This window comes from Electrophorus electricus, chromosome 3, assembly GCF_041902795.1.
Source record: "Electrophorus electricus isolate QZ-2024a chromosome 3, ASM4190279v1, whole genome shotgun sequence".
NCBI lineage: Eukaryota > Metazoa > Chordata > Actinopteri > Gymnotiformes > Gymnotidae > Electrophorus > Electrophorus electricus.
This window is the reverse complement of record NC_137499.1, coordinates 30,480,786-30,501,962: the sequence shown is the minus strand read 5'-3', so window position 1 is coordinate 30,501,962 and position 21,177 is coordinate 30,480,786. Positions and strand designations below refer to the sequence as shown.

General features: G+C 40.1%; 2 protein-coding genes across 2 annotated transcripts; one reads left to right on the top strand and one right to left on the bottom strand.

Annotated features, from left to right (window-relative positions):
• Positions 1–183: 183 nt before the first annotated feature.
• On the bottom strand, positions 184–4,415 carry foxj1a (forkhead box J1a). Its single transcript, XM_027009111.3, has 3 exons — positions 4,211–4,415; positions 2,661–3,279; positions 184–1,684 (listed from the first exon to the last, which is right to left on the bottom strand). Exons 2-3 carry the CDS (start codon positions 3,237–3,239, stop codon positions 839–841), a joined length of 1,425 nt encoding a protein of 474 aa, XP_026864912.2. The 5' UTR covers positions 3,240–3,279; positions 4,211–4,415; the 3' UTR covers positions 184–838.
• Positions 4,416–9,037: 4,622 nt separating this feature from the next.
• ubald2 (UBA-like domain containing 2) lies at positions 9,038–20,568 on the top strand. The gene is made up of 3 exons (XM_027009136.3): positions 9,038–9,291; positions 13,086–13,142; positions 17,352–20,568. Exons 1-3 carry the CDS (start codon positions 9,172–9,174, stop codon positions 17,712–17,714), a joined length of 540 nt encoding a protein of 179 aa, XP_026864937.2. The 5' UTR covers positions 9,038–9,171; the 3' UTR covers positions 17,715–20,568.
• The last annotated feature ends 609 nt before the right edge of the window (positions 20,569–21,177 follow it).

Genomic DNA, 21,177 nt, shown 5'->3' with positions numbered 1-21,177 from the left:
CAGTCCAGATCAGTCAGGTTAATATTATTCCTACTATAAAGCTTAATAGTCATTCTTCATATAAATGTAAAAGGATAAGTTTCCCAAAAGCACTGCAGCACAAACATAGGCACAGGAAGCTAGAGCTAATGTCACTAGAATTCATGTGATTATTAAGATGGTCTTAACATTATGATAATTTTGAGAAACTAGACCTAGTTCTGCACAAATACAGAACACTAATGATCACCTCCTCTCTGCTGCAAGTTCATGCTGTGATGGCATTTCATGTAGTAATAGTAGTCCAACATTCTCATCATGATACATGTTCATGTAGTAACAGTAGTCCAGCATTCTCATCATGATACATGTTCAGTTGCATATTTTATTTTGTCGTTTTCAGGCAGGTACCTCAACTGCAGTAAAGTACATTTTTATCTTGTTCGCTTTGTCAGTCTTAAATGTTAAAAAAAAAAAAAAAAGAAATGTATTGCTTAATTTGCTATTAGTTAACACGCACATTTAGCCTGTAAACAAACACAAACGTGTGAATCTCATTTCTCTGCTTCTACATGCACTGGCTCCATGTGTAATTCCAGGGCTGGTCAGTATCTACTCTTGGAGGTTTACTCGTGGCAGTCTTTGATCAGTGGCTTTCTGGTCAGTAAAGGTAGATGACCAGGTTTTGCCAGATATAAAAGCATAATCATAAAAATCAAAATAAGAAACAGACACAAATTTAAAATGCTATTTTAGTGATGGAACCAAAGTCTTTGGGATACAAATTAATCCTCTTTGTTCCTTGTAACATTTCCCAGGACTGGTTGGTCATGATGTACCTCAGTGGTTACTGATTTCTTCAAAGAAGACATTCAATCTTACTATTAAGGTCACCTCCCAGTGAGTCTCCCAGATCAAAAAGCTGGTCAATGTTAACAGTGGAACTACAGAGGAAATCAGTATGGTTCCCCGCTTCCTCCTCAGCCCAAGGACTCTGTAAAAATTCAGTTGCTAAGAATGTCTCCTCATCAAAGTCTACATCGCTGCTCCTTTGTGTTTCTATTAGCACGCTGTTCTCCACAATACCAACAGGGGCCTCCAGAGGGCTGATGTGAACACCATGTACCATGAGGTCTTCATCTTGCGGTACTGGGCTCAGTGGGCCGCCCTCGTTCAGACTAAGCTCCCCATTGAGAGCCGAGTCCAGTAGAGCATCCCAATCAAAGTTGCCCTTCAAGGAGCCCAGATCTTTGGGATCCTCTGTGGGCATCAGTGGGGAGCTAGAGCGGCGCTGAGCTTTGCCACCTCCAGTCCGGTGCCCATTAGACTGTTTTCTCTTGTGCCCCTTCCCTGAACCCCAGCAACCAAACATAGTGGCCTCAGCCAGACGAGGATCCCAGTTCTGGTCAATCCCAGTGGCTTCCTCAAATTCTTTCAGGAGCTGCTGGGATTCTGGACTAACAGAGAGACTTCCGGTGATAGTTGTTGGCACAGATAGATCAGGCTGTGAGCTCATCCTGAGACGGTTTTGAAGAGCTGGGTTTATCTGTACCGGTGGCATCCTCCGCTTCTTATAGGCCCCACTGAGAAGGCGCTCAGCATACTGGGGGTCGATCTTCCAAAAGCCCCCCTTTCCTGGTTCATCCTTCTGCCTAGGAACCTTTATGAAGCACTTGTTGAGTGAGAGATTGTGCCGGATCGAATTCTGCAATTATGCATTTGGAGAGAAGACAAAACCACAGCAGCATTATTCATTAATCACATTGTGGGAACAAATGCAGGTATGAGTGTGCTTACCATTTGCTATGGTTCTCTTCAATAAAGCAGGTAGTACACTTGTTTAAAATCCATACTAGTATACAAGTGGCGCGTCCTGCACTTTCAGCATGATAGACTGGCCAACCACCACAGAGCACTTACATTTAAACTAACCACTGACCCTCTGACCTTGGTTAAACATTATTTGTTAATGTTTCGGAGTTTGAATAACTAAAAACTGAGGAAATGTCTAGGTTTTCCTAAGAAGGGCTACAGGGTTAATTAATAATTCACTAACAAATGAAAAATGTCTGAAAATCCCTTTTTTATTGCAAATATTTATTTAATTGTCAGTAACTTTAGTCTGTAAAACAATTATATTCTTTTCATTTTACTTATCATCTTTATACAATGATGTATCTTATTAAATGTAATTTTTTTAATGCAAAGGTTTTTGTGCATTTGATTGTGCCATATTAAATGTTGTAAGATATTGCTGCAGACATAGCACAGTGGGTTTACTGCCATTCTTCTCTCGAGTACACTTAATTAGTCATACTGCTTAGTTGCTAATGCTGTTCCACTGTGTGGCAGGTATCCAAAAATGTCCAAAATATAAAGTCTCTGAATGAAAAGGAAAAAAAGCTTTCTGGAGGGTTCCTGTTGAGGAAAATCATTGTACTCAGCAGCAGTTGGTTTTAATCCAAAACTGGTTTTAATCCAAGTCTGCCATGCCAGCTGTTATAGAGGACTCTCTCCTTCTTACTGCTGTTTACTCAAACAATAGCAAAGTGCTAAAATAGCTTAGGACACATGTGCGAATATGATCTTTTACCCAGTTAGCTATTCTAAGAGCATATATCACTGTAAATGAATATAGTTTTAAGACAAAATGGTAATCAACTCTGAGCCGCATAACTGACCTGCCAGGTAGGGTCAGCATGGCGGAAGTAGCAGAAGTTGTCAGTGATCCATTTATAGATGCAGGAGAGAGTGATTTTGGTTTTCTTGCTTGCCTGCATAGCCATGCAAATGAGGGTGGCATACGAGTATGGTGGCTTGATGTGAGGGTTGGTCTTGTAGTCAACCTCGTCCGGGCAGTGCCCATGTGCCACCAAGCTGGGCAAAGCAGCCAGGGAGGGTACCCGGCAAACAGCTGCTGCGGTGGGCTTACCTGGGGTCAGTGGCATGCCTATAGATGCGGGATCACCTGCTAAAGGAGATGCAGGGGCTTCAGCACCTAGCTGTTGCCCAAAAAAATGGCTTTGGTGTTGGCTGGAAGGAGACACATGTTGTCCTCCACTGGCACTGAGGATGGAAAACTCTTGCAACCACTGCAGACTGGTCAGGCTGTCATCCAAGTTATCAGAACTGTTATAGCTGTTGTTATAAGCAGTACAGCTCTTATCTAGATCCTCAGCCTGTGCTGCAGCTGTTACAACCTCCTCCTCCAACACCACAGAGCCCTCAGGCCAGGAGTCCACACAATTCATGGACAGCATAGTCCTCTGTCACCTCTCCCTTCACCTTCCCAGCCAAGACCTGCACAAGGACAAAACAATGATGGCTCTCCAGTTCACAAGCTGCTTTAATCATTCATGAGATTGGATGTCAATGCTAGAATTAACTGGAATATATCATAGCAGCATAAAGCACAAGAATCTATATCTATCTATCTATCTATCTATCTATCTATCTATCTATCTATCTATCTATCTATCTAAAATATTATCAATATATATATATATATATATATATATATATATATATATATATATATATATATATATATATATAATTTGTAATATTTAGATATATAAAATTGTTAATAATAATAATTTTAAGACTGAAAATGAAAAGGTGTAGGTGTTGACTATGATCGAGCCACTTCAAATGCGCTGCCAAGTAAGCTCTCCTGAATTCCACAACTGACTGGAGGTCACAGAATTTTCTTGAAAAAGTCTCGCGTCTTTGTTTGGGTTACTATGCCACAGCTTCTTATAATATCTAACCTTCCAAAAATACAGGTATATTTACGTAGATTACATAGCTTTGTGGTATGAATTATTTTAACAGAATTATGAGTAACTGAACGGTTTGGTACATTTAAATTTTAGCACACAATAAATCATTGGTTTAAATGCGCAACAATGACCTTCTCTAGAAAAAAAAAGTATATAACGTGAGAATATGAAGGCTAGCTACACTGAACATTTTATTGTTTAGCTTTAGATATGTAACGAATAGCCTGAGTTCAATTGTATGATTTGAAACTCATAATATTATTATGATAACAGCAAATTAGCAATACTAATGTTAGGCTAGTTTATTTGCAGTTAACCAGTAATGAGAAAATCGGCGGCGCTTAAATAAGAGCGCTTTTATAATTAAAAGCACAATATTATAATTGTTGATTACAAAGAAATATCGGCCATGTTTTACGCTAATTATAAATGTTATAAATGCAACTCACCTGTTTCTATCTACTTGAAATAACTAAGAAAACATCCAACAAGCCAATTGATATGTTTTATCCTTATTTGAATTTGCGAAAAGCAACTATTTAATTCAAGGAAGAAATTCCGTGGGATTACGTCGTTCGCGCTCTAATGCGCGCTTCTCAATTCAAGGTCTCCAGGGTAGGTTCTTATAACGGTGGCTGCGGCGCACTCTCGGGGGGTGCAGTTTAATACCTGGTGCAGGAGGTTTGTCCGGCAACCATAGAAACGGTACACCCCCTTGTAAACAGCTTCCCGATCTTCTATTGGTCTGGGGGTTGCTATAGAGCTTCATTTTTAATCACAGGTTTGTTCGTCGTGCATGTAAGGTCAGCTCACAAAAAGGAACGAAAAGCCCAAAAGGGATGAAAACTCTTCTTTTTTTAACTGATTGACAGTCCAAGAAGATTCTATCCAACTGCCCATTGTGGAGACAGGTGAAACTGACTTCATTAATGATACCAGTATCCTAAGTTAGTAGAGTATAGTAGGCTTAGACTTATTGATACTAAAAATGAAGTGAAACCCAGCTTACCCTACCAATGATAGCAGGGTATTAAGCAAGGATAAAGAGTTATTTATTTCAGTGATGTCCAAATGACAAAAATTTGTTTTAAAAAAAGAGCAAAAATGGTCAGTGATGATATTCGGAGTGTTTTTTTCCTCAGACCTACAGAAAACAGTCTTGTCTTTTTTATTGCTTTATACTTGCTTTTGTAAAGTGCTTCAGAAAGCCACTCAGCCACACTAATGGAGTGTTTAAGAGGCAAAACCATGTTCTTTCCTCCATCTTTTTAGTCCTACTGTCTAACTGACATGTACACTTCATCACATATACTTTACTCATGAGTCTCAAGTTCTTACACAGGCCGCTCTGAAAATTACTTAAGGGTATTTGTTTCCTTGTTTTTATTTTTTTAATGGCATATATAAACATGTACTTATGTACTTATGACTGAAACTCTCCAGTAAACAGGTTTGTACTGTATACTTATGACTGAAACTCTCCAGTTAACAGGTTTGTACTGTATACTTATGACTGAAACTCTCCAGTTAACAGGTTTGTACTGTATACTTATGACTGGAACTCTCCAGTTAACAGGTTTGTACTGTATACTTATGACTGAAACTCTCCAGTAAACAGGTTTGTACTGTATACTTATGACTGGAACTCTCCAGTAAACAGGTTTGTACTGTATACTTATGACTGAAACTCTCCAGTTAACAGGTTTGTACTGTGTACTTATGACTGGAACTCTCCAGTAAACAGGTTTGTACTGTATACTTATGACTGAAACTCTCCAGTTAACAGGTTTGTACTGTGTACTTATGACTGAAACTCTCCAGTTAACAGGTTTGTACTGTATACTTATGACTGAAACTCTCCAGTTAACAGGTTTGTACTGTATACTTATGACTGGAACTCTCCAGTTAACAGGTTTGTACTGTGTACTTATGACTGGAACTCTCCAGTAAACAGGTTTGTACTGTGTACTTATGACTGAAACTCTCCAGTTAACAGGTTTGTACTGTATACTTATGACTGAAACTCTCCAGTTAACAGGTTTGTACTGTATACTTATGACTGAAACTCTCCAGTTAACAGGTTTGTACTGTATACTTATGACTGGAACTCTCCAGTTAACAGGTTTGTACTGTATACTTATGACTGAAACTCTCCAGTTAACAGGTTTGTACTGTATACTTATGACTGAAACTCTCCAGTTAACAGGTTTGTACTGTATACTTATGACTGGAACTCTCCAGTTAACAGGTTTGTACTGTATACTTATGACTGAAACTCTCCAGTTAACAGGTTTGTACTGTATACTTATGACTGAAACTCTCCAGTTAACAGGTTTGTACTGTATACTTATGACTGAAACTCTCCAGTTAACAGGTTTGTACTGTATACTTATGACTGAAACTCTCCAGTTAACAGGTTTGTACTGTATACTTATGACTGGAACTCTCCAGTAAACAGGTTTGTACTGTATACATATGACTGGAACTCTCCAGTAAACAGGTTTGTACTGTATACTTATGACTGAAACTCTCCAGTTAACAGGTTTGTACTGTATACTTATGACTGAAACTCTCCAGTTAACAGGTTTGTACTGTGTACTTATGACTGGAACTCTCCAGTAAACAGGTTTGTACTGTATACTTATGACTGAAACTCTCCAGTTAACAGGTTTGTACTGTATACTTATGACTGAAACTCTCCAGTTAACAGGTTTGTACTGTGTACTTATGACTGGAACTCTCCAGTAAACAGGTTTGTACTGTGTACTTATGACTGAAACTCTCCAGTTAACAGGTTTGTACTGTATACTTATGACTGAAACTCTCCAGTTAACAGGTTTGTACTGTGTACTTATGACTGGAACTCTCCAGTAAACAGGTTTGTACTGTGGTGCTGAAAAGGGGTGGGAATATGCAAGAAATAGTAGTACTTGAAGTGCTTTCACTTCTCACCTTCTCACCCATAAAATGGCATCAAACTTTCCTTTTTGTTACACTTTGTTAGGCTTGTTTTGGCTCAGATGGCTTACTATAGCTGTATTGTAGTCCAAGGTGTACTAGTAAGTCATGGGATATCAGCTAACTGGCCAAGTTTAAACTATGGTGTTGAAGCCAGAGACTGCTGAACTTTTTTTATTGCTACTGTGGAACCTAAAGTATCTTAATAACCTATGAATTCAGCTTCATATGGAATACCCATTCATTTTGTTTCCTTTCTATAAGATCATCCATAAAACACTATGAGTATTTTTATTGCAGTTTCTTTTTCAGTGCTTATTTTTCTTACTTTTTCTTTTAAGAAAAAAGCCAGAGAAAAGCAAGAAACTTAGCCACATATAACAAGTATAGAAAAGGCTGATCAAATAGAAATTTCACTGTAAAAATCAAGTTAAAATCAAGTTTTCCATACCACATAGCCTGTTTTCTTGCCATATCTAAAATTATTTTAGATGTTTCTGCATTTGACTTATGCAGGTTTGTTATTTTTATGATCCTGATCAGGTAAGTTTAAACAATCTTATCAACTTTTTCCCTACAAACTATGGTTTGTAAAAACAAACAAACAAAACAGTTTGTTTTCAGGTCTGTCTTAAATCATTTTGGCTGTCTGAATATTAAATCCCTATGTGATCATGCAGTCAGACACTCATCCATATTGTTAGTATTATTAGTCTTAACATTATTTCACTGAGAGAATTCATAATTGATTATTGAAAACAAACAAACAAATAAATAAACAGGAACGATTTTCTAAGAGTCAACAGTAGATGGCAGAAGTGTATAGCTTTCAGTCATTTATTTGTCATTTTAACCCTAACTTATGCATGTAAGGGTTAAACATTATACATAAGATTTTCTCTTCTTTTCCTTTAACATGAAGGGTACACAACACATTTTATATAGAGCTTGTACAATTTAAATTACACTTTGTTCATGCATTTTGTATATTTGCTGTCTAAAATGTTCAAGCAGCACAGCATCACCATGCAGAGCAACATCATCCAGGTCATCCAGGAGGGCTTTCGTGCTTTGCCCAAGGGCACAATGGCATACTGACTGTATCTAGGATTCTGGTTTGCAGCCAAGTCACTAAACAGGGATTTGAATCCCAGTCAGCTCTGGGATTCAAACCAGTTGTTGGCCAGCTTCTCTTACCAGTAGGTTAAAATTATACACCAGTTTACGATTATACAGCTTATAGTTTGCAATTATATCTGTTACCTATAAATCTCAGGATCTGTGGACAGTGATGGAAAAACAGTGTTACATATTAACAAGTCAAAGACAGAGAGCTATCATGCATATAATCTTAATTGTGAGTGTTATTATCAAAGCTTAGAAATGACATCATTATCTCGGAATCTAGTCCAAAGTCCCTGTTATCAATATTTCACTGTTCCTTTACAGAAAGATGAAAACAAGGAATTTCAGTGCAAGGACTAGACCAGATACAGAGGGAACTAAAGTGTCTATTGTGTCAGATGTGTACTAAAGGCAGAAATAAAATTTTATATGCATTACAATTATGTTTTGTCCATGTTTTTACTAAGGCTGTACAAAGGGAAAATGCTTAGTAATGTCTCTGTAGTCTCATATTACGTATGACACGAATTTCATGGTACTAGAACCACGGGATTCTAGTACCATGCATTAATGTCTATATAGCCTCAAATTAGGTATGTCTCCATACAATATAGTATACGCAGAAGAAACACCCACTAGGGTTACTCCTACTCCAAAGCTGAATTATTCCGTTTTACAGCTGGTAAGGTTGACACTCCCGAGCTGGTTTAAAATTAGCATACAACACACCATCCCACTGTACTTAGCAATACCAAAGAATATCTACTTTTGTAGACAGAGAAAAAGAGTCCAGGCAAATCTCTTGCCTTCACCCCTAAAACGTAACCTCTTTATTCAAGTATCAGTGATTAAAAATGAGACAACTGGGTAACTTATTCAGGGAATACATTTTTGGACCATACGTTAATTTCCCCATGCAATAGTAAAATAAACAAACGTCATCGAGTTTGAGTAACCAATAGTGTTACTATACTAAAATACGTTTCTTTAATACTGACCAATAAGCGCTTTTGTTACGATCTTCCAGTATCCAATCACTGAAAACGTGTGGTTTAAACGTACGTCACTAAACCAATTGACAATTTGCCGAATGACCAATGGGTTTTCGGTATGTAGCGTATCCCTGCACTGGTGGCCAATCAGACACTGAGTTTGGCTTGTTGTTAGTGATGACATAAAATATTTGTTGTTAGTGAAGGCGAACAGCCGAGAAGTGGAAGCGAGGGAGAGGCAAGGATTCATTTCGAAAATTGATCTAGCTATATTTTTGTTATTTGTTACACAGAGGGTTTAATATATACGAGTCCTGGAGGTGTGAAAAGAGGCCATGTCGGTGAATATGGACGAACTCAGGCATCAAGTGATGATTAACCAGTTTGTTTTGACTGCTGGTTGTGCCGCTGACCAGGCAAAGCAACTCCTTCAGGCGGCGCACTGGCAGTTCGAGGTAGCTGGATATGATCATATTTACTGAATTAGCCTTAGAGGTTCATATTGATCAAAAATCATTCTTAAACCATGTGTGCAGTGAAGTACTGACGCATCTCCTAAACTTGAAGCACGATGCGCTCATGATATTTTTACAGGTGTGATTGATTTTAAAACAAACCATGCGTATTTAAACCTTTTCCGGAAGACGTGGTCATGCAGTGATGTGTTGTTTTGCCATCAAGCCGAGTGTCCTTCTTAAGCACTTTAGTTCGTTTTCCAGATTCAGTTTGTAATCAAATTCAACGAGAAAACGACAGAGCCAGATCCTGCAGATGCTGATCTGTTTATTTGAGCAGTTCTGTTTATATGTTTGTCCCTTCGTCGTGTCAGGACGGTTAGCCTAGATAGCTATCGCTAGCTAGCTTGTTGGCGACACTGCCCGTTGTCATTTTCAGGAAACAAGTTTATCATAATCCTCACTAGTTAGCTATCTCTACTTGCTGGCTATGTAGCTAAGTCACTTAACTAATGTGGCTACGTAGGTTCAAGGTGATGCCTTAACATGTATTCGCTTTAATTGCGAGCATCTATTTATGGGCATTAGTTAACTAGCTAGCATGCGAATTGAGTTAATCTAAAATCGAGAAAATCAGTTAGCCATATAGCTAGTAATAATATTAGTTGATTTAAATGTTTCAGAAGTATGGGAATATCAAGCCTCTTAATTTTTTCTGAGAGTATTGTTATTTTTGTTTCCAGGAAGGTTGGCCTGTTTCTCTATTTCGGATGAGTGGTGCAACACAGTGAAACCGTTTTTTGTTTACATCTATCTGTTACAAATCAAGCATGTCGTACATGCTTTGAAATCCATTTCCGCTTCAGCGTATGATGACTACTACAAGTCAGCGTACTGTTTGTGTGCAGAGCTTCAGATGTATGTGTGTTGGTTACAACTGTGTAGAAGCCCGAAATGAATACAAACGTCCTTTGTTTTGCCCGTTGGACGGGTATGTCGAGTTGTGTACAGTACCCTACACAACGTGATATTAACAGGGGAACTAAAGAGCACTTCCTCATTACTCGAGTACGATTATTAAAGTGTATTTTCTCTTCATGTTAGCCCTAACAGAATGTATGCAGAGCCTGATTGTCTTATGAAGCGCCATAGATGTCTGAATGAATTTAACCGCATTTTTTTAATCCAGAATTAACCTACGTTGCTTGATGCAATGCTTGTAATGTGCTTTCCACCATCAGCCGGAGAGGGATATGGTGTCTTGGTTCTTATGTCTTTTTATAGACTAAAGTGTCAGGGGTTATATTTAGATCTAAGCAAAATGAAACATTTCTAACAAATTGAATAAATGCATAGAGCTGCTGGCCTGTATCTGCCTTTGTCTTAAATGGATTTAATCTTTCATATTCTGTTTGTCCACGTTTGTATCCCTTGCCTCTAAGGCTAACTATAACTATGGTTATTTAGTAGTATTATTTGGAAACTGCGAAAGATTATCTCTGTGTAAAGGAAATGAGCCACACCTTATTACCAGCACACTGTGAGGCCATGGTTGCTTCATTGTTGCTTACATTCTCAGTTCCAGGACCAGGCCAATGATTACATTTTGTAGCAGCTCTCACAGACACAGGGGTTACTGTGGAAGCATTCCTCACACCACAACTCAGTCTCCAGATGGTTCCTCCAACACACCTTCTAATGACCAATCTGTTGTGGGAACTGTAACTTGACCACTTGGTTTATTAGGGTAAAGATGGTCTGTGCTCTCTCTCTGTAATCCTTTGTTGCGTTCCAACAATGAATACATGGCTTGATGTCCACATTAGTTTACTTTGTTGTATAGTAATCTCCAATAATAGCAGAAACGTGGTCTTTTTCACTTGGTGATTTGAGTCAATCATTCATAAAGACTGTTTTTGGATATATATAGGTCCATGAAAACTACTTATATTTGAATTAGAATTTCAATCCTTTTTTAATGTGTTTTTAATTTATTAATTTGGAATTAAGCATCCATAGTTAAATCTGTCAATTTATAAGATTTAGCTGTTTCCATTTTTGCAAAAAAAAACAAACAAACAAAAAAAAAACTTGTTTTAAAGGATACAAATCTTCTATTTGTGCTATTAACCAGGTCTAGTAAAATATGGTTATAGTTGATTTTGGCAGACTTGGCGCTAACAACTTGGTGGTGATATCACTGGCAGTATATACTCTGTTCTTAAACTGAAATCTGTTAAAATACTGGTTACTAGTTTGCATCAGTTACATCAAGTCTCTGAACAGACTAGTGTGTTACAAAGTTGTTAACTAGAATCGGTTTTCCTACTTTCTTTACAAACCCTTTTAGATGTGTGGCAAAAGGTCAAAGCTGGTCCGGAAACAGGACACTGAGATTCTTTGTATATATGGTGGGGTGTGTTAGCAACAGTACTGGCAAGCCAAAAATTCCTACACATATTGGATACTTTGTTTTTCTGACTGGGTAGGTAGTGTACATGTAGGCCCTGTATCACATGTAGGCAAAATGTTGTTTATTTAATAGCTCTTCTCATAAATTATGGGTCAATTCTTCAGTAGGGTTCACATACTGCCTGTTGTATTTTGGTTGCGGTTGTGGTTGTTGTTCTCCCCCACCCAATTCTTTTTCTCCAATTTCAGTTATTTTGATTTAAAACCTGTCATTTCTCTTCCATAGACTTCAGCAATGATGCATCCAAGCAGACACTGTATTTTGCCATTGGGTGATATTCAAAAGCTGAATGTGACCCATAACCCTGTTTGTTTGTATGTGCATACGGTGTTAGGAAATTATCTGTAGACTATGACTTGAATGAGAACAATTCACATACACAACTGACTTCAGGGAAGGGGTGGGGCGGTGGAGGGAAAAGATTTGATGACAAAGAAGCTCTGTGGTCCCGTTAGCGCCACAGACAATAGCAACTCTGCACTTTCATGTTGATATGTGTGTCACGTCAAACAGCAGACATTCCTGCGCTAGTCACTGCTGTTGTCAAACAACGGGGGGAGGACCCACATGGGAGAGGGAGACTCTACCCTGTGAGGGAAGCGTTGGCAGGGTAAGAGGTTTTTACAGAGAATGAGAGGCAGATATTCACTTGTTGGGTAAAACTTAAAGGCCAGTAATGCTTTAGGATCTGCAACTGGCATCAGATGGGAGGGCAGGGCATTTCTGTGGGTGGTTTCAGGCAGGCACTCAGTCTTTGCATGTGAATCGTCATCCACTGACTTTGTGGGTTACTCAAAATGAAAGAAGTGCTTGCTTTTCCTTCCCGTGTGAGAAATTCTCATGTTGGTTAAATTCTTCATGGAATTGTGTCTCGGCTAACGCCAATTTACTTGTAGCAAAGTTTCTTGTTTTTTGAAGCATTTTCTTTTGTTGCTAGTGTCTGATTAATCTATGTGGTTAATACCTATAAACCTTTCCACTTCAGTCCCACATTAGTAATGTGTATATTGTGAAAGTTTTTGTATACACCAAAGCCATTTGTGTAGCTTCAAGATAACTCAACTCTGGGCCCCCAGCGCGATAGACTATAGTGACTATTTTGAATCCCCAACTTGTATCACAGACGGCTGGGTAACAGATTTAACCCCAGCATCATGTGATCAGCTTCCTGACTGATGCACAGACACATTTGGAGGGGGCTGGGGCAGAATTCAAACTGCTCTTTTTTTGCTGAGGAGTTTGTGATCTCTCTCCATGTGCTTTTACACACAATTTCCTGTCTCCTCACCATTTCTCTCTTTCTCTCCCTCTTTTTCCACAGACTGCCCTAAGCGCTTTTTTCCAGGAGGCTAACATCCCCAGTCACCACCACCAGATGGTAAGTACATTTACAACTGAGAGAGAGATTTGCTTAAAACAAGCCTGAGTACAACATCCTGTCATTGTCATTGGAGGGATAATTGACAACAGGCTGTAGGTAGAAGTTGAGGAAGTACACGGGAAGGAAGACTATGTTGGTAATCTTTTAGTAATTTTAACCAGTACCATGTTTGGAGGGATTGCAGCTCGCATTTTCACTGCAGTTCACACATCTTGTCACACTTGATGCTGTGAATCAGTTTAGAATAGACCTCTGGTGAACAAAGACCTCTCTGCAGCCATGCTTTCCTGCCCATTACTCCATGCAGTTTTTACCATTTCTTCTTGCAGTTTGATCAGGAAATTTGTCTATGACCCTAAAGAACTAATTGTAGTGGTAGTAAATGTGTTTCGTTTATTGGCATATGCTTCTGGGTTTTTTCCCCCTTGTGTAAAACCCACACATCATCCTGTCCTCACTGTGTACGCAGGTCATTAAAGCTGTTCACTGTGGACTTGCCACCATGTGACTGTTGTACATATACAGAGACGTTAAACCATATTTCTCACATTCAGTGCATTCTGTAGATATAATCACCTTATATGCTTCCTCTCTCACACACACATGCACGCACACACAGTGAAGCTCTCACACACTCTCACTTTCTCTCAATCTCTCTGCGCACCCGAGCGCACTCTCACTCTCTCTTGGAATATTTGTGTACCTACACAAGCGTTTGTTTTTGTTTTCTGTCCGCTGCCTGTTTCCTCCTAGGTGGGCGTGCATGTTCACTCTGTTGGGAGGAGTGTGTTTGAACTAGGAAGTGTCTGCTGCATGTGGGTACATGTGTATGGGTCAGGTGGGTGGTTTGTTTATATTTTGGGTGCAACCATTACATCATGCAGCTGGAGGCAAGGGGGAGGAGAAGAGTAGGGCAACACAGGATGTGATTGTTGGAGGTGTTTAGAGCTTTTAGAGAGGTGGTACATAAGCAGGCGAGAGTAGTAGCCATTGAATAGTGGCCTGCTCCCCTGAGCTGCTTTGGAGGAAATCATTTGCTTTAGATTGAAAACATTGCTAAAAAGAGTGAAGCCTAGTGGGCTTTAGTTTGTGTTGTGTGTGTGGGAGGTGACTGTTAGGCACACTGCAGAGAAGTGGGATATTCCTTCTGTTCCTTTCTTCTATCCTCTACTTTTGCTCTCTGAGGGTGAGATGACTCTGGCACCCAAAACTGCATTAACAAAACTGTTTAGAGCGTTTAAAACGCATTCATAGAAGGGTAGTTGTCCCAGTAATCTATGAACATGGCACCCAGTCTATATGGCCTTTTTATACTTATAGTCCAAGTCAGTAAAGCAGTAAAGCTTGCTCAAATCACCTACTATTGTTTGTTGGATCTTCAGACCTGCTTTACACTTTTGTGTGTGTGTTTGATTTGAACAGTCTGCCGTTGGGTAACTGGGCTCTTGAGTCACATGTCTGGGCCTGTATTCCTTTAAAAAAAACATGTTAAACTGTATGCTGCCATTCTCTCCTCCCTTCTTGCCCTCCCCCACCCCTCTGCTCATCAGCGAGCACAGGGGCTGTTATTCTCCCAGTCATGCTCTCCTGAGGCTGGGCCAAGGCCCACCGAGAGAGCCCTTGCTCTTGAAGGGGTCCTCTGGGAGTCTGTGTGGGGGTCATGTTTACGCTGGGTCAGGCACGCGCTGTTATGGCTGTATGGCTGGCCCAGGGAAGGCAGCTTGAACTGAAAACACTCCACCCTGTGCTAGACAAGCCCGTATATTTCCACACATTCACCTTTGCTTGCTTGTGACTGATCTCGCAGATTCTTTGATGACTCTTGCCTGCCCAGTAGCAGCTGTCCCCCACACACTGTCATTTCAAACTATTTTTTCCTTTTCTTGCCTTTGTTTTAACTGTGTAATTAATAGTGTTACATAGTAACCGACGCTAGCAATATTAGTTCAGTGAGTAATTATACACAAGATAAGATGTAAAATATCCTATGCCAATCGAAATTATCCTATGCCAAAGGTAATTAATCTGATTTTCTTGTTAACAAGTTTTTCTTACACAGTCGCTGTTAAACCATAGAGTGGAAATGGTGGTCATGTGCCACTTTTATGATTGATGTAGTAAAACAGGTTATGAGAGGCACTTGTAAAAGAAAAATGTAAACAAGTGATTTGTTTTTAAGTTGTGCAACCTTTTGACTTCTCCTCTTCAAACATTGGAATCTGTTTCATCAGACTAAACTAAAATAATGACCCAGGAAATTGGTGAAAATTTTACCAACAGTATTGGCAAGAGCAGAACGAGGAATAAAGTTCCAAATCTTTTTTTGATTCGGGGCAGAGGCCATTGTTGTTCTAAAATGATGCAACACATGAGTTGTTCTCACTGTGAAATTTACATCCCTTAATGTCTCTACAAAATCTGTATTTGTTATATTATTTGCTAATTGTTCTCACTGTATTGACCTTTGTTTGCCCCTACAGTGATAGTATTTGCTGTTAACATTTGCTAACAAAAAACAACAGCAGAAATAATTACCATAAATAACAATAGAGAAAAGGAGGAACCAAGGCTACATCCAGCCAGTATATAAGTAGTAATCATTGGTGTTCTGTTAATTGTTGTGAAGGCCCTTTTTACCTATTGGTTTGTCTACTTTGAATAAAAATTACAGTTTGAATCAGTTTTACATGGCCATAACTTAGTTGTATCAGAAAAAAAGACATGAGAGTTGAGATTCAAGGGTGAAATGTGCACGGTTAGAAATGTACCCTTTCATTCACTGGTCAGAAACGGTGGGGGGGGGGGTGTCACTGTTCTGTTTTGGGCATAGATCCTTCTACTCGTATATTAGGCTAAAATCATTGGATAACATTAAGCTAGAGCCTATTTCAAAACATCATGGTTTTTTGGGCTTTATGATTTGCTGTGTTTTATCCTCACAGTGTTAGGCAAGTAACTTTTATGAATGTAGTTAGTCTACATTACAAACAACATTAAAGCTGTCATTCGGAGAAATTGCTGTAGTGGTCTTGGTCACATGGCAAAGCTACTTTAACCAAATTGAAGCAACATCCATGACTGATGTCACCTCTACTGATAATTTTAAATTATAATCAAAAGAAACTTCCAATCATTTTGTTCTCATAAATAATTTGGTCTTGTTGGTAGCCAAACCTTTGAGTTATTTGTCTTGTTTACAGCCGTCAGACAAGCTGCTACTGCTACATATCCAGATGGCTTAAAAATACATATTGTGTACTTTAAGAAAACGAAATGTCATGTTTTTCACCATCTCAGCTACCCATTTCATTAAATAAAAGAAATTGTAGTTAAACTAATGGCTTCACTGTTTGTAGTAGTCCTTTTGCACACAGCTTGCCTGTTAAACCCAAAGCACAGTGCTTTGGTCAAGTTAAGTTCTCACTGAAATCAAACTGAGGTTCGCTTGGAAGTGGCCTGGGACCACCTCTCGCAGAGGGTCTTGGTTGTTTCAGCCGGCACCCAAGTGCAATTGCTGTGCTCACACCTACCCAAACAAACCTCACTGGGGGGAGGGGACATGCATATGCATACTGCATATGTGACAGTGCCCTCTGAAAGTCTGCATCAGTTACACTCAAAGTGAACATGCAGTGATGTTGGCAAACTAATGTCAGTAGTCATGACTGTGTGCTAAATAAAGCACTCCTTTCCACACTGCTGGGCAGAATCCTTTCTCCATTTATGGCTGTGCGAATGTCCGTGGCTGTGTACACACACTTATCAGTCCCTGACATGGCTATTGATGAGTTGACCCACTTTCTTCAGTACCACATGGCCATCTGTGTCCAGTTGCAGTGTACAGTGAGTCCAGATTTAATGCAGGACAAACAAACCATGACTTTTATTTACATCTTGAGACCAATACTCATGGGCTGAGGGTGATGCTGATTGTATACATCTTGACCTCAGGCTGATGGCAGAGAAGACAAGCTATTGATTCTATTGAATTTAAATATTGTAGGTGAAAGTCCTCACAAAACCCTAGCTGTTCTTGCTCTGTGTGCAAACTTGTCAGATAATTAAGCCTCAAGTGTTGAGCACTCAGTGAGATGTCTGTGTAGGGGATATTCTTTTTGCAGAGAACAGGGCTAGCAACTGGGGAGTCTGCAGCCTGTGTTTCTGACTCGTCGTTTGTGGGTTTTGTTTTGTTTTTTTCTGTTTTAGATGTGCACTCCACGCAACACGCCAGCCACGCCACCTAACTTCCCTGACGCCATCACCATGTTCTCCAAGCTGCGTGCGTCGGAGTGTTCCAGCGGTGGTGCACCTGCCCAGGCCCCTGTGGCCTGCTCTTCTCCCCCCACCTCCACGCCCACCTTCGACTACTTCTGGGCCTCATCACCACCCAGCCACCAGCCCGCTTGGTTGCCCCCCTCCTCGCCCACGGGCCACCACACACACCTCCATCACCACCACCACCACCACCACCACCACCATATGCATCAGGCACCCATGTGGCCACCCGTTTCTCAGCCCACCGGAGCCCAGCAGACGCCTGTCATTTCAGCCCTGCATGGCCAGAGATGAGACTCTAATTATTATGGGGCATGGGAGGTAAATGGCTTTGGTGGGGGAAGGGGAGGGAGTGAAGGAGGTTTTGGAATGGGGCAGAGTTAAGAAGAGCTGAAAAGGATGTGTTTAATGAGGATGTAAAAAAGGCAGTGGATGGCCATGGGGAAAAGACAAGGTACTGCGATTCCCCCTAAAAGAAATGAACAATCTTTCTTCTATCAGAAATCATCTGGGAGTTTTTTTGTTTTGTTTTGTTTTTTTCTTCGATTTCTTAATTGTTTATGTAATAACTGTAAAAGCCTAGGAAGAACCACTATAAAATAAATCAAGGAAATGTAAACCATTTGGGGGGGGGGGGGGGGGGGGGGTGCGCAACAGCAGCAAAGGAACCTTGGAAATGCAGTTTTGTTTTATTTCATGCCATGGAGACATCTGAGGAGCGGGAGAAAGGAAGAATGTGTTTCAGGCTGCTGTCTTTCTCCTCTGTAGCACTGCATCAACAAGCACTCATACTAAAGGCTGCAAAACATTTAAGAGTAAAACAGTTATGACTGGTCATGATGTTCTACAAGACTTCTAGCGGTCTGATTGAGAGCAAATATGCAATACCAGTTCTTCAGGCATGGTGGAAATAGGGACACTACCTTTTTTCCCTCTGTCAATAAACCGAAGCCTAACAGTGGATGTTCAGTCTAAGCAAGGATGGGAGATCTGGATTTGTAAGTGATTAAGTGAATGTTGTATACAATCTGCAATAATTTTGAAAAAAAAATGGGCTGTTATTAGGCATCAGAGTCCTGGTGTCTCAGGGACTCATAGTTTTCATATGGTTGTTTTAGAATGTTGGAATGTAGGATTTGAATGCAAATCCTCTTTGCTGATGCCTTTTTCCCCAAAAATAATGATGGCTGGTTATGTCATAAAACTGTGTGTGTGTGTGTGTGTGTGTGTGTGTGTGTGTGTGTGTGTGTGTGTGTGTGTGTGTGTGTGTGTGTGTGTGTGTGTGTGTGTGTGTGTGTGTGTGTGTGTGTGTGGTTTTTGTGTTTGTTTTTTCGTGTTTGTTTTTTCTTCTTCAAATGTGGAAATTGGGACTCTGTTTACAGTGAACTGTCCACACAATCCTCTTAGTTGGGTTGTATTCTGTGACACGGTTAAAGGACAACACAGTTGGAAAGTAGCTTGTGAGCTCCATGGCTGTCTCCCTTAAGCCACAGGACCAGTGGAGTAAGCTGGACTGCACCTACCTCTGCTCAGCAGGCAGGGCCCTGACCCCAGCCTCTCAATGTCTACCACTCGCCAGGTTTTTAGGGGGTGGGGTTAAATCCATGAGTCGTACTAGGAGGGAGGACAGTTATGCTAGCATCTTTTAAAGGCAACTACTGTGTGTGTGTGTGCGCGTGTGTGTGTGCGTGTGTGTGTGCGTGTGTGTGTGCGTGTGCGTGTGTGTGTGTGTGTGTGTGTGTGTGTGTGTGTGTGTGTGTGTGTGTGTGTGTGTGTGTGTGTGTGTGTGTGTGTGTGTGTGTGTGTGTGTGTGTGTGTGTGTGTGTGTGTGCGCGCGTGATGTCTAAAGGAATACATTACCCAAATATGCTAATGTGACTAATAGTGCCTGAAAGATATTGGGTTCTACTGAGCATGATTTTCATAATGCTCATAGGCTCTCTGTCATTACTAGAATTGTTAGCATTTTTTGTGATGTCAGAGGTTCCTTTAAGACAGTTTGGCTTCTGGCAGACCCACCTTTTTTGTCTTGTTGATTCTAATCACTTCTGGCATCCCAGTATGCATATAAATATTGACGACTATTAAGTGTAAACTAAAGTTGTATTAACCAGGATTCTGGTTAAAAAAATCTTAATGTATTTTGGAATAAATATTTTGGCCATCAGTTCTCCACAACCCATGTTTTAGAAGAGGTTTAAAACTTGCTCTAGCCTTCAGTTGACCTTTTAAAAAAAATATTGGTTCTTGCATTACCACTAGAAGCCCTGATTCATCACACATGTTCCCAGTGTTTTCCATTGGATCCCAGCAGTCTCTGGGGCTCAGTGAGCCGGTTCTGTTCAGTGGAGAGCCTGGGCAAAGCGGAGATTGAGAAGAAGCATAAGAATAAGTGCTCTGGCTATCTGGAGAGCCGCTGAGGTCATTTCCTGCTGGGAGATTCAGTGGCTTAGAAGTATGCCTGTGGCACACCCAGCAGTGGAGCAGCATGGACACATCACTAGCCAATCTCACCAGCAGCCCACACAAACTGGGATCCTCCTGCTCTCAACGTCTGGTGCTGTGACTCCAGTGCCACTGCCTTTTAGAAAATTAGGGTCCCTTTTTTCATGTTTCATGTTTCATTCTAGTAGCCTTTAGAGTAAAGGCATGGTAATAGTTTATTCAGACAGCAGCTCCAGGTGATTATGCCCTATTGTTTATGTACAATAGGAAGACTTTTGTTTGCTTCAGTAGGTGCTTTATATGGAAAAATGGAACCATCTGACTTTTTAAATGGGGGATGGCTTATTGTGGTTAACAGTCCCGTATCACTGTTCTAAGAGCTCCCTCATCCTCTCCTAAACCTTAACAGAAACTTGGCTGGTGTTTTATATAAAACTGCGGACAGGTCAATGAACAGACATCCCTGCATACAAAGCAAGTTATTGAGAGGGAAAGTGGCTGGCCACGTTTTGTTGAGTGGAGGGTAAAAAGCTCAGTTAATGCACAACCTTTCTTTGTATTCAGTTTTCTCCCCTGCACTTCTGTTCTTGCCCCTTGTTGAAATTTTGTATTTATATAGTCTGACAAACAAGTTATGATCTGCAGCCATTTCTGTGTTTATTGTGGTTTTTATCAAGGTCAAATAAATGATTTAACAACTAAAGACTGGTTTGTTTTTGCTCTGAAAGACCACAATTGTGATGAGCCTCTGTGATTCTTGCTTGTGTTTGCAAGAGCATGTAGCATTATGTAATCAGTATTGTTAGGAAAATGATGATTACTTATTAAAACAATATTTCTTCATAAATATTGAGGTCGTTGATGTGCTGTGATTGCTGTGAACCAGATAAATGTTCGAATGTACATTTCTTTGAAGTCATGACAAAATGCCTCAACACCAATGTGATGAAAATCAGAGCACAAACTAGTGTAAAACTCAGAACATGGCATCTCTCAAACTCTGGGTTTCTAAATGCTGTGGCATAAAATGCATTATCTAAAGTAGAAACTCATGTCAACCAATAATATGAATGGTTACTATGATAAGAAAAATGTGGACTGATCAGTGATCTGTGAAGGTGTGTGTGTCTTTTTGTAACCTGAGAACATAAGGTGTTTTACATCACAACAATCACAACATGGCTAAGCCACAAAAATGGATGCAAGTTGGACTAGGCTTTGTTGCTGTGAGTGCTCCACCCCCCCCCCCCCCCTCCCAAAAAAAACAAACAAAAAAACAAGCATTCAGTCTGCCCGAAAATATATTACCTAA